The following is a 13,048-nucleotide window of genomic DNA, read 5'->3' on the forward strand; positions in this document are numbered from 1 at the left end:
AGTCGTTTATGGATCTGATTCAGATCACATCTACATCCCCTCCAAACTACAACCAGCACAAAATCCTAATATTACTCTCCTCCCCACTCTCATACATCCTTACACTCACCCCTCATTTGAAGTAGCAAATACATAATCTACTCACATGGTGATGAGAACCAAACCACAAAAAATAAGCAAGGTAATGGATTACAAAGCGACTGACACACGTATCAGCATTAAGCAAGTATATAAAATTAAGCAAAGGCATGTCTTTCCACAGCAACCCTCTCTACAGACCCCATTCTACTAGCTATCCAAGTTTGCAAGTTTACTAAACTATTACAACAACTACAAATGGAAGTAAGCACTTTCTCATCCAAAGTTATGGAGTGGAATCAAACAGCATATCTCTCGAAAAATTGCAAAATGAAAACCAAGTTTAGGATACCCTCAAGACAGCAAATGACACTATACATGCAAAAATTTTAAATCTAAAAAATAACCAAGAAAGAATCTAAACCCGACATGCCACTTTTAAAAAGGAAACAAGGAAGCATATTAAGTCTTGGGCATAGATGGCTATAGGTGATGGCACAACACCCGTCCTTCTTTTTGTGGTCAAAGAAGCAGTTCGTGCCAAGCTAACTGAATATACACTAGGAGCACTCGTGAACTGAATTTAAAAGTTACAAGGTTTCCCTTAACCCTTTTGTCCCTAGAACCCACGAAAGTTGGCACCACGTTCCTCTGTGACAACCTTGAGCATCCAAACCTTACACTTGAGAGAGCCTAGTTCATATCTAATTCTACACTTTACATCAGGTTCAAGTAAACAAGCGACCTACCTCGAGCTTTTCGAAACCAATATAGGTTATTCTCCCTTCCCAACAGGATATACCTAAGAGAAGGAGATCACTAGATCCCAAGTTATAGAGCTAAACCACTCTAGGGAGTTGATCACAACAACGCAATAGCCAAGAAACTCTCTAGACATTAGAAACCTCAAGGTTGTCATTCAGGATTCTCCCTCGCCAAGCTATTCTCAACCTAGGTTCTCTTAATCACGCTCCCATTGGAGAAGATGATCTCCAATGTTCTTGGTCCATCTGATATCCTCTTTACCACTGAGACCCACGCAAGCCTTGTCCGACCACTCCTCAAACATAGCAGGTTATTAAAAGCTTTCCTCTTGCCAACAGAAACCATATTCTCAAGTGATGTCAGAGGTTCAAGCAAAGCAACTTAACAAGCAAACTATTCCCTCATAGGCATGGTGTCTCCAGTTGTTTGAGCCAAGTTTGTTAAGTCCATGTCAATTCGATTCAATGGGATTCCCCCCTTCCCCAAAAACATCTACATTACAGTATGCTCCTTCCCCCTAGTTTCATCTTAGTTTGATATCCATAGTAACTTAGACAGAGGCCCCAATTTCAACCTATACGTTGATATCATCTAGTACTCTCCAACGGAGATGTCATCCTACTGGGCAACTTTGATGTCCAGTCCACCCCAAGTTCCTCAAATTCCTCTCCATGATTATTTTTAGAACATGCTTTGTGTTCAAGAAACAAATCCAGATTCAGTGGAACTCCATTGCCTCTCTCGCAATGCTTCAAGATCCCATGAGCTATTGGTCTTACACAATCTCCCCCACTTCTTGAATTCTAGTTTCTTCACTTGTCAACCTCATTGTGGAGGGGCCAGTGCAATTATTTATGTCTCGTCCAGCCAAGATCTACTCCCCTTCATCCACCACTTCGAGGTAAATCTCATCACCTTAGTCAACCATGCTCCTCTATCCTTCTCTATTCAAACATACACCTTCCATCCCCTGGCCCCATCCCACCCCCTTTGGCCCACCTTGGACCACTTTTCTCTTTGATGAGGGAGATCCCAACATCTTTATTTCTCATCTCCATCAAATGCTCCCATCCAAGCCCAATTCTCATCATTAAACTTTGTTACTACTAAATACACCTGCCTTTCATTCAACATTTGTGAGGTTGCTCTTAAGTCTTACCCCCACAAGGCCAGTTCCACCTGACCTTTTATAAAAATCGGGTCATTACCCATGAACCGGTGGTTGTCTACAAAATCCTCCATGGCCAACTTTAACATGCCTCCAATCACACTCACCCATCCTACCCCCATCTTAAGGCTTCCTATTGCCACCTCCTCCCCCACAAGAAGCACCTCTTCATCTCCCAAGGAGACAAGGGTTGAGTGCTTCCCTTGTCCACTCCTTAGAAAACTTCTAGCTTAGAAACTCCCTTACCACTCAACCATCCCTCCTGATCCTGATCCAAAATCCATGTTTTCTCATACATCCTCCATTTATGACACCACTAGGCAAACCCTTATACAATCACCTCCCCGCTCGTCCACCCCCCCGTCTCCTCACTTACCACTTATTCTTTTACTAAGATATTCAAGGGTCTTTTTGGATGAAGAACACTAGCAAAACAACAGATGAGGAAGGGTTCCACGCAAAACTCTTATAGCAAGGCCTTCACACTATGGATAGCCACTTAGTTAATCTATTCAACCATGCAGTCCATACATATTTTCCACAATCTTGGTCGCAAACACAATCCACCCAATACACAAATCAAGCTCTAGTGTTGATCCTAATAACTACCAGACAATCACAACGGGCCACACATGCTCTAAACTTGATGCAACAATCCTCCAATTAAAGCTCTCTAGAGTGTTGAGCAAAGGCAACTTAGAGCTAGAGAATAGGTTGGGTTTCGACTTGTGCACTAGACCATTCATGACATCCTTACATTCCAGGCCATCATCACAGAGAACCAACATCATTCTCGAAAAGCTTATTGTTGCTTTATGGACTTTCAAAAAGAGTTTAACTTCATCCCCCAAGGGATTTTGTTTCAAAAGCTTAGAGACTTTGGCATTTCAAAGACCTTAACGACCACCGTCAGGTGCCTATACAAGTTGATCCTTGGTTGTCTCCGCACAACCACAAAGCATCAAATTTCATCAACAGTACCATTCGGGTCAAACATGGATGGTCCCTATCCCCCACATTAATTCAGATCTACATCGAGGAGCTGGAGTCCTTCCTATATGAAAAACACCCAGGACAAAGAAAGGTACCTTATCCACCAAACCTTGATATCTATTTTATTTTTTGCTAACGATATGATTCCTTTGGCCTCATCTCCTTAGGGGTTATAAAGATGGTTGGATGCCCTAGTCCTTTTTTGTGACCTACACCAGTTGACAATCAACCCAATCATGATCTTCCACAGGTTGAAGAAGATCCTCTTAGATCACCATTTCTTCTTCAAAGGATAGGAGTTTGAGATCACTAACACATATACCTATTTGAGGGTTCAAATCACATAACTTTATTTTAGTCTATGCCATGCACTTTTGCCTTGAGTAAACAATTTTTAGGACATATCATCCACAATGCCTCTCATGGACACTCTTACACAACCCACAGTTTTATATTGTTCTAAGCTTTGAGTGGTCGATTTACTAGAGTCTGATTGGTTCTTAACAGAGAGAGTATAAATCAACCTCCTTCATTGCATCATCAAATGCAAGCAGATAGTCCCTTAACCCATTGTTCTTGCAAAGTCTGGTGCTCTGTCCTTTCTACTTAAGACAATGTTCGGGCGTATCTCACTCCTACACCACATTTGGAATTTCACTAACTCAACAACGGGACAAGACCAATATCAATCCTTGGCATACTATTCATCGAAGTCTTTACTTTTGTGAGTACGTGTTGGCCTTAGTGATTTAATGCGTTTTGAAAAAGACACCAGAGAAATGAATATGGAGTGTCGAGTCATGCAGGAAGATAAAGTGATGCAGAAGATGAATATGGAGTGTTTGTCATGCGGGAAGATATGTGATGCAGAAGGATGTTAGCCCACATTCAAGTAAAATGACTAAGTGTTGGAAAGTGAGAAAGAGTCATGCTGGAGAAAAGGTGAAGAAAAGTATTCATGCAACCTGTATTGAAGCGAAAAATGGTTAAGTATAGGAAAAGGTGCAATTTGTACGCTGCAGAAGTGTGGGTGCGAATTGCAGAATGCAGATGCGGGATGACATGAAGAAAAAGCGAGTCCACAACCTACATACGCAAAAACAATTGACCATGGTGGACTTTGCAGGTTCTGGGTAATGCAAAAAGTAAAGGATAGAAAAGTGTTTGACATCAAGCAAGTGTGAAATTGGCTGAGTATTACAAAAAGGAGAGAGTTGTTGAAAAATCTAGGGGCAACAATATAGGATGATTTCTCTTATAATGATAATTGCTTGCGATATATTTTTACTTCACTTAGTTAGCCTCTTCTTTGTCTTAATTCTTATTAGTATGTTTCTTCATCAAACAGTTACTAAATCGTAAAGACCAATAAGACAAAGGACACAAGATACAGACAATCAACCAAGGCCAAAACCTCTCCAATCTTGAGAGGAAAACCCACAAGAATTCTTCTTCTTATAGAATATTCAATTGACGAATTCCAAGACCTGGACCCTTGACAAAGAACCTCTCCAAGACCAAGTCACAATTCTTCCCTTAAAAAGCTTTTCTTGCTTATAAGTCAACATCGATCAAACTGATCGCTACACCATTGTTTTCAACTTCTCTTCAATTTTGACTTCTTATTACATGCCTGCAATTAGAGAGATCCCACACGTGTGCGCTGATTGGGGCAGATTTGTGAGGCTTCTCTCCTTCGCTTGTCTTAGACACTTCTTCTTGTGAATTCGGCTAGCAAATATACTTCTTTCTTGGGCTATATCTCAGCTTCTTCAAGATCTGCAATACCTTACTACAGAAACCCTAGCTACAGTCATACGTGTGAGATGAATGACCCAAAAACAATGCTAGAAGACTTTGATCTTCTTCTCCTTCTCTTCATTGCTCAAGAGGCTTCCTTTTTCCCTTCCTTCGTACTTCTTTTCTTGATTTGATGCTTGATTAATTTCCCTTTGGAATGAGGCCGAATGCTTATGTTATGAAACCAGCTCACAAAAAGATAGAAAAGATAGATCAACAACTTAAAAATTAGCCTCTTCGAGGGGGCAACCTCCTTTACATTACACAAATGAACAATTCTTGGAAGATACAAATGACAAGACCTCCTTTCTATATATAGGAGTCTAAGGGCTCATAATATAACCAGAGTCGACATAACAATAATAATGTAAGGGCACAACAATAACAATAGTGGGCTTCTATGGGGCACAATAGCAACAATATGGGGACTACATGGGCACAACATATAATAAGGGGGTTGCACTAATAACAATAAGGGGTTACACTAGTAATATAGGGACCTAACATGCCCCTCTCCTTCAAAAAGTGTTGTCCTCAACACTTGAGTAGTTTTGGGTGCTTCTGTATAAAATTTTCATCCTCCCATGTGGAATTTTCAGCGAGTAAGTTCTTCCACTTGATGAGATACTCTGAAATTGATCGATTTTGTTGTTGTCAGGGTCTTGTTTCCGTGACTGCTTCAAGTTCCAATATGATTTTTCCTTCCTCGTCAAGTTCTGACAATATTGTTTGACCTAGGAGCTTGTCACCTATAACCTTATTTAAGCATGAAACATGGAAAACTGGGGCACTCAGGAAGATGCAGGAAACTCCAATTTGCATGCCATAGTACCAATCTTTTGCAACACCTTGTAAAGGCCATAGTACTTTGGTGATAATTTATTATCCTTCTTAGCTTGCTTGAGGGACATTTGTTTGTATGGTTGTATTCGTAAAAATACCTAGTTGCCTATATCAAAACTTCTTTCAATGCGATGTTGATCTGCCTGTTGTTTCATTCGATTCTACGCCAAAGTGAGGTTATCCTTTAAGAGTTTGAGAACTTGTTGTTGATGCTCGATGTGATCCTCCACTGCTTGAACCTTAGAATTTTATTTTAAAGATGATGTGATGGATGGTGGATGATATCCATAAAGTGCCATAAATGGGATCATTTTTGCTGCAGTATGGAAGGAAGTGTTATACCACCATTTAGCCAGAGGAAACCACTTGGTCCATTATGTCTGTTTATCATATACAAAGCAACAAAGATATCCTTCCAAACATTTGTTCACTATCGCAGTTTGCCCATCAGATTTAGAATAATAAGATGAGCTATGAGCTAACAAAGTATCCAAATATTCCACCTCTTGTACTCCAAAGAAACAATTGGAGCTTTTTGCATATAATTGTTTATCCTCCAATAGTTTGAGCACCCTGTCAACATGTTGAACATGATTCTTCCAAGACTTCATGTAGATTAGTATATCATCAAAAAATACTAACACAAATTTTCTAAGTAAGGGTTTGTAAATGGAATTCATCAAACATTGAAATGTCATTGGTAAGGCCAAAAGGCATCACCAAAAATTCATAATGACCCTCATGAGTTCTAAATGTTGTTTTTGGAATGTCTTCAATGTTCATTCTAATTTGATGATATCCTGAACGGAGATCCAACTTGGTGAAGTAAATTGCTCCATGTAATTCATCCAATAATTCATTAATGACAGGAATGAGAAATTTATCTTTAATAATACGCTTGTTGAGCTCCCTATAATCCGGACACATGCGCCATGATCCATCCTTCTTGTGTACCAATACCATTGGAGTAGAGAAAGAACTTTGACTAGGTTGAATTATACCAACCTCTAGCATTTCTGCAACCATACGTTCAATTTCACTCTTTTGGGCATATGGATATCTGTAAGGCCTGATGTTTGGGGGAACACTTCCCGGAATCAAATGAATAGCATGATCATGATCATGAATAGGTGGGAAGCCTTTGGGAGTCTCAAATACCTTGGAATGATTGTCCAAAACTTTTTGGAGATCTGGAGAAATAAATGATTTCGATGTGGGTACCTCTAGTGAACATAATTGTGCAATTTCGCCTCGTTGTTCTTTCTTTAGAAGCTTTGTCATGTTGTTAGAGTTGATTATCTTTCCCAGTTCCCTGTGATACCCCTTAATTCAACCTCCTTTCCTTCCCAAAAAAATTTCAAGAAAAGTTCTTGAAAATTAAAAGCTATCATACCCAAAGATTGTAGAAATTGAACTCCTAGTACAACCTCTGCACAACCCATTGGAATGGAAAGCATTGGACTATCCAAAACATATTCTCCCATGGATAGCTTGATATTATGGCACTTTCTAGAGCAATTTATGGTTCCTCCATTTGCAACCATTACTTGACACTCTGGTGATGGATATAGGAAGCAATTCAATTCCTTGGCTATCTTACAATTAATAAAATTATGGGTACTACCCGAATCAATCAACACTATTACCTTTTTCTTCTTGATATGCCCTTCTATCTTGAGAGTTTAAGGAGTTGTAATTCCTGTCAATGCATTACAAGATATGGTCAGATTTATTTCTTCTTTCTCTGGGATTGGTTCCTAGTGTATATCTTCTTCTTTTTGACGTTTTTTATTCATTTTCTTGCTCTTCTTCCCATCTATGTAAATTAATTTCTTCTCAACACACTTATGACCTTTAGTGTATTTTCTATCACAATTGTAACAAAGCCCTTTTGCTCTTTTTCTTCCAATTGTTTTGGTGTCAACCTTGTAAGCGGTGAAAAGCTAGGAGCAACAACAGTTCCATCTTTATAGTTATGAGTGGTAGGCTTCCTTGTTGCCATAATTTTGCTTTCAATTTTCCTTGCCAACATATATGCCTTCTCCAATGAATCAGGTTCCCAAAAGTGAACCTCATGTTGGATGTTATCATTTAAAGTCCCTATGAAGACTTCAATCCTATGCTTCCCTGGAATAGCATTTACCCTTATATTCAATTTTTAGAGGGCCCTCAATGTGCTCTGCCATTGAACCCTTTTGTTTGAGATTTATCAATTGGCTAAAGAAAGCGTTTCTCTTTGTATCCTCATAATGTGTTATCATTTCCTCCGTGAAAATTGATCAGCTGACAAGTGGTTTACGAGAACAAATCCCTCTATGCTATACAAATTGATTCAGTTCTAAATATAAAAATGCAATACGTACCTTTTGTGTGTTTTGCACATTATGTAAATCAAAATATTTCTCCATCTGTAGTATCCATGTTACAGGATCCTTGCCATCAAACTTCCTCATATCTACCTTTGGAATATGTTGGGTCTTCAATCCAATGTTAGATTCTATGAAATCATGATTAACATTACTTTTATTCTCATGATAACTTTCATCTACTACCTTTTCGCCATTAAGAGGTCTTTCTCGTAGCAACTTTGTCCCACCTTCCTTCAAACCTTCCATGTCTTTCTTCCAATATGCTTCCATACCATCGATATCAGCTTCCATGGCATAGATAAAACTATTTATCTTAGCTTCGATCGCATTCTTCAAATCATCCATCCAATTTTGATTACTAGGTGTTTCTATTTTCTTGATTCGAGTCATTCTTTTTCTTGCTTTTAGGATCTCGATCTTGAATCTGTTGTATCTTTGAAAGTTCGGATCTCCAAGGTCTGGAATTGCGACCTACAGTAGCCCTCTACGTCCTCCTTCCAATGCCACAAGTCTGATCGAAATTGGATTCTCCAAGAAAGAGTTATGCCCAATCTCCCAAGATGACCTGATTATATACTTTTTCAGTAGAGCGAACTTGTATGAAGTGCCACGTGTCACTATTTCGACCTTCGAACCTAAAAACAATACACAGAAAAGTACAGTCTATCCTCTTTCTGTAACTTCTTACGAAATTTCAATCTGATGCTCAGAGAGAAAGTTATGACAATTTTCCCAAGGTCACTTGTTTGGGATGTAATTCGGGAGCCTGCAAAAACCCTAAATGTCTTGGACCATATCTCCGAAAATATAGCAAAACAAGATCTGAAATTCGGGCCCGAGCTTCACCAAGATTTCAGCTCAAATGGGTTTTAATTTCAGAGTCTGAACCTTCGTAGAAACAAAATTATAGCGAAAATTCCACGATGACCTGTTTGAGATGGAATTATGGAGCTTGCAAAAACCCTAACTTCCTCAGATCATATCTCTGAAAATATAGCGAGACAAGATCTAAAATTCGTACCCGAGGTTCAGAACGATTTTGGCTCAAATGGGTTTTTTAGCTTTTGAAACTTCATAGCGAAAAAATTATAGCAAAAATGTCGCGATGTCCTATTTAGAACAGCGAAACCCTAAAATCCAAAGCTCTGATACCAAATGTTATGAAACCAGCTCACAAAAAGATAGAAAAGATAGATCAACGACTTAAAAATCAGTCTCTTCGAGGCGACAACCTCTTTTATATTACACAAATGAACAATTCTTGAAAGATACAAATGACAAGACCTCTTTTCTATATAAAGGAGTCTAAGGGGTCATAATATAATCAGAGCCGACATAACACTAATAATGTAAGGGCACAACAATAACAATAGTGGGTTTCTATGGGGCACAATAATAACAATATGGGGACTACATGGGCACAACAATATAATAAGGGGGTTGCACTAATAATAATAAGGGGTTACACTAGTAGTATAGGAACCTAACAGTTTCTATATATAGACTTCCTTAACCATGCTTGTAGACCGACTTGACCTAGCACCTAATCCAACTTGACCTAGCACCTAGGTCGACTACTCCTTTTGAAGGCCGACTTGTTGTAGCACTTGTGACGAGGTCTTGGACGGTCTTTTGACTCTAACATTGACTCAAACAAATTTATTTACAATATGTACCATGCCCCAAATGGGTCTTTCATAAATGACAATGACTTTAATGACTTGTAGACTCAATGACAAACCCTAGGAGCTCACAATGGGAGCTTGACCTAAAAATAAATTTCCTTGAACATGAAACGCATGCCTCAAGATCAACAATAATAAATTATTTTTTCTCATTACATCAAATACATAAAATCATGATTACATATGTCATTATGAAGACCAAACCTAGTTACATATTTCAACAAGAGTAGCATAGATTATGAGACATCAGATACAATTGATCCATTTATGTTGGTGAACAAAAGGATATAGGATATATGCTAATTTATTTTATTATTATTCATATTTACTATTATTATTATTATTATTATCTGTTTTTCCCCTTATATTTTCATTTTTATGGACCTCAAATTTAATTCAATTTAGTCTATTGGCATCAGAGAGACATGACACATCTACCTGAGCTGTAGATGCACCTCACTACCCTCAATGCAATTAGAATGCTAGAATGGAAACCAATTATTTTAAGTGGTGGTTATCAACTCTTGTTGCCTGTAAACTTCTAAAGTAGATTTGAATTCTAGAATTAACCGTTTGAATATCCGTTATCCTGTCCAGGCAGTTATTCATAGATGAAGCCCTTATTTCTCAGCTTGAGTTCAAATGACAAATAGGTACTTTGCTTTTGTGTGAACTTTGATTACGAGAACCATAGTTCAACTTGTTGTTGAGTATTTACTGGTACGATATCACTGAAAAGACTTAGCCAGTGGGATGTGAATGTGATATGGTGACACGGGAAAGAAACGCAAATTGAAGACAGAATAGAAGTGTCATGAGTCTGCATTGCATTGGTATCTGAATTTCTATTATAAACGACTTGGCTTTAGAAGTACTAATTCTAAATACCAATCCACTAGCATGAGAAATCTTCAACTTTGAGAAGAAAAAATGCATCCACGCAAATAGCATACTGTATGCGTCAATCATATTAATAATTAAAAACTGGCTTGATTTGACCTAATATCGAGCCAATTTAGATCAACTCACCCCTAGTCAAATAATCTTTCCATGACATGGATTGAGGATGCCATGCCGGATAAAAAAATCGCAGAACCAGAGTCGACACCAAGCCTTGCATTGAGAAGTGAATTGTATTCATAAGCAAGGGTGCAGGAAATTTCCCCATCTTCTCCCCCAACAAACTGAACTTTCCCATCTTCTCTCCTACCAAAAGCTTGTTATATCTGGCAGGACAAAGGTTCAAGTCGTGTGAGCGAAAATTGAAACAAGATGTTGAAAACTTCAATCGAGAAAGCACACAAAAAAACACCAGCAGTTCGATAAATATGAGCAAACCCTCCAAATTCATATTCATATTCATACTATTATTCAATAATAATTCATATTCATCACCATGTGACCAAAAATAAGTCCTAGGATTCAAATGTACAGAAAGTATTAATAGCCAAATGAAGGTATACCACATTAATACTTACAGTGTCAAGCAGGTACTGAAAGTATACCACATTATAATATAGAATAGGGGCCGAATCAACAAGTATGCGATTGGAGCCATATTTGAGTCACTTGGTGCAGCTTTGCCGACCAAATCTACGGGATTTCCATCGTTTATCTGCGGGGCATACACCTTACTTTCCCTGTTCTTGTCCTTATATTCTATACTAAAAGAAGCACGCCTAGATTTGTTTTCAGGCGCAACTGCAAAATTGTTTTCCCTTTCTGCTCCTTGCCTCAAATGCAACGAACCCTGTGAAACCTGCATTACGCCATTCGTAAAGGGAATTCTTTCTTGCAAGTTATCTTCTACTGGAGAATCCTCCTCCTGTTGTGGCCTCAGCAAAGGCAACTCAAAACCCTTGTCTGCGTCATCTGAATCTACGGATTCAGGATAAGAGCAATTGGCCTCGGAAGGAAAATCAAAGCACCATCTTGAAAACGAAGGTTCCTTACGCAGAGTCCCCCTCCCAGACACCGATATTTCTTCCTCGGGAGACGGGATTTGAGCCCTCTCGTCTCCGACTGCCGCCATTATTTACCAATAAAACACAATTCGTCGATCTATTTATGGAATTAAACCACAAGCGGGTTTAAATATTCGAACAAACCAAATTTTAACATGCAAGAGCAAGCCAAACCCCCATTCCGTCCCCCGTAAGTCGTAAAGACTACCATGGATGCATCAAATCGAAGATCGATAAATCAAAAGAACAAAAACCTCGTATCTATTCCTCTGCCCAAGCACCGAGAACGTCTGAATACTCGGAAAAACCCTAAATTTTTCCTGTTCAGAATGTATGTTCCCTGTTCCGTTCGCTGTTGGTCGTAAGGAACGCCATGGAGTCATCGAAGAATCAAACCAAAACTAGAAACAGGCTTAACTAATAAAAAATCGGCTAGGAATGGTGCCATTCCTGCGAAAATCAATTGAATTCGCAAAGTTTGGCGTGCGGAGAGGTTTCCCTGCAGATCTGAAACCAGAAGCCTCAGAATCCAAACACGCGTGTTCCTTCAGTCTTCAAATACCAAATTGGCCTGCGATCAATGACGGTTGGGCGATATGGTGTTCGGTAGAATTATGCTCAGACATGACAGTAGTTGGTCACCTTACCGAAATGCTGCCGTACCCGTGGATGCGCTGAAAGATTTCTTGCCGGCTTCACTTTTGATGTAGGCTGTTGAATAGTGAGAGACAGGTTCACGATAATTTTATTGAAATATTGGAAATTGTTTTCACTGAAAACTAAAATCCGAGTACCTCTCTCGCGGGTTTTGTGCGAACCAATAAATTTGGTGAGGGGTCTTTTCATCCGTTCCCTACGCAACTTGAAGGTGTATTATACATTTTAGTTAAAAAAAAATTGGGTTTAAACATCGGAAAATGTTAAAAAAAAATTGGGTTTAAACATCGGAAAATGCAGAAAAATAAATTATTTTAATAGATAAGATAAGATAATATAATTATATTTATGTTTAACAACTGACCACAAAGTATGTCAAATGTATTTTTGAGTACACTCATGGTTTTTGGCCTCGGCTGATAGCACTCCATAATTGGATCTCGGAGGTATGGAAGCCTATCATTTCTGATGAAATTAATATCTACCCCTGTGCTAGAGGTTTCTTTATAGTAGATTTTGAAAACCCTGAAAGCAGACAATGTATTCTAGATTCCGGCCCTTGGTTTTGGGAAAAATCATGAAGCCATGGAACCCATCATTCGATCCCTCTACAGCAGTGATAACCTCAGCACCAGTTTGGGTGAGATTGCCAAGCCTACCCTTGCATCTCTGGAATCTCTCATCGCTAAAAGCCATCGGAAATGCAATTGGGAAATTTTACTGCAG

General features: G+C 38.8%; 1 protein-coding gene across 3 annotated transcripts in view; it reads right to left on the reverse strand.

Annotated features, from left to right (window-relative positions):
- Positions 1-12,477, reverse strand: part of LOC149138193 (Nucleotide/sugar transporter family protein) — a 256,676-nt gene extending 244,199 nt beyond the window's left edge. For 2 of the 3 annotated variants that reach the window (XM_089446672.1, XM_089446670.1), the window contains exons 1-2: positions 11,180-12,475; positions 10,731-10,927 (exon numbers count right to left, since the gene is read on the reverse strand). In XM_089446672.1, coding sequence (XP_089302798.1) covers positions 10,731-10,927; positions 11,180-11,733 — 751 coding nt within the window. In that variant the 5' untranslated portion in view covers positions 11,734-12,475. Of the gene's footprint in view, positions 1-10,730; positions 10,928-11,179 lie in introns of all 3 variants that reach the window. The other variant, XM_089446671.1, reaches the window with a different exon arrangement.
- Between the last annotated feature and the right edge of the window lie 571 nt (positions 12,478-13,048).

The sequence above is a fragment of the Pinus tabuliformis genome, chromosome X, assembly GCF_031772625.1.
Source record: "Pinus tabuliformis cultivar Carrire ecotype Pingquan chromosome X, CPIR1, whole genome shotgun sequence".
NCBI classification, from domain to species: domain Eukaryota; kingdom Viridiplantae; phylum Streptophyta; class Pinopsida; order Pinales; family Pinaceae; genus Pinus; species Pinus tabuliformis.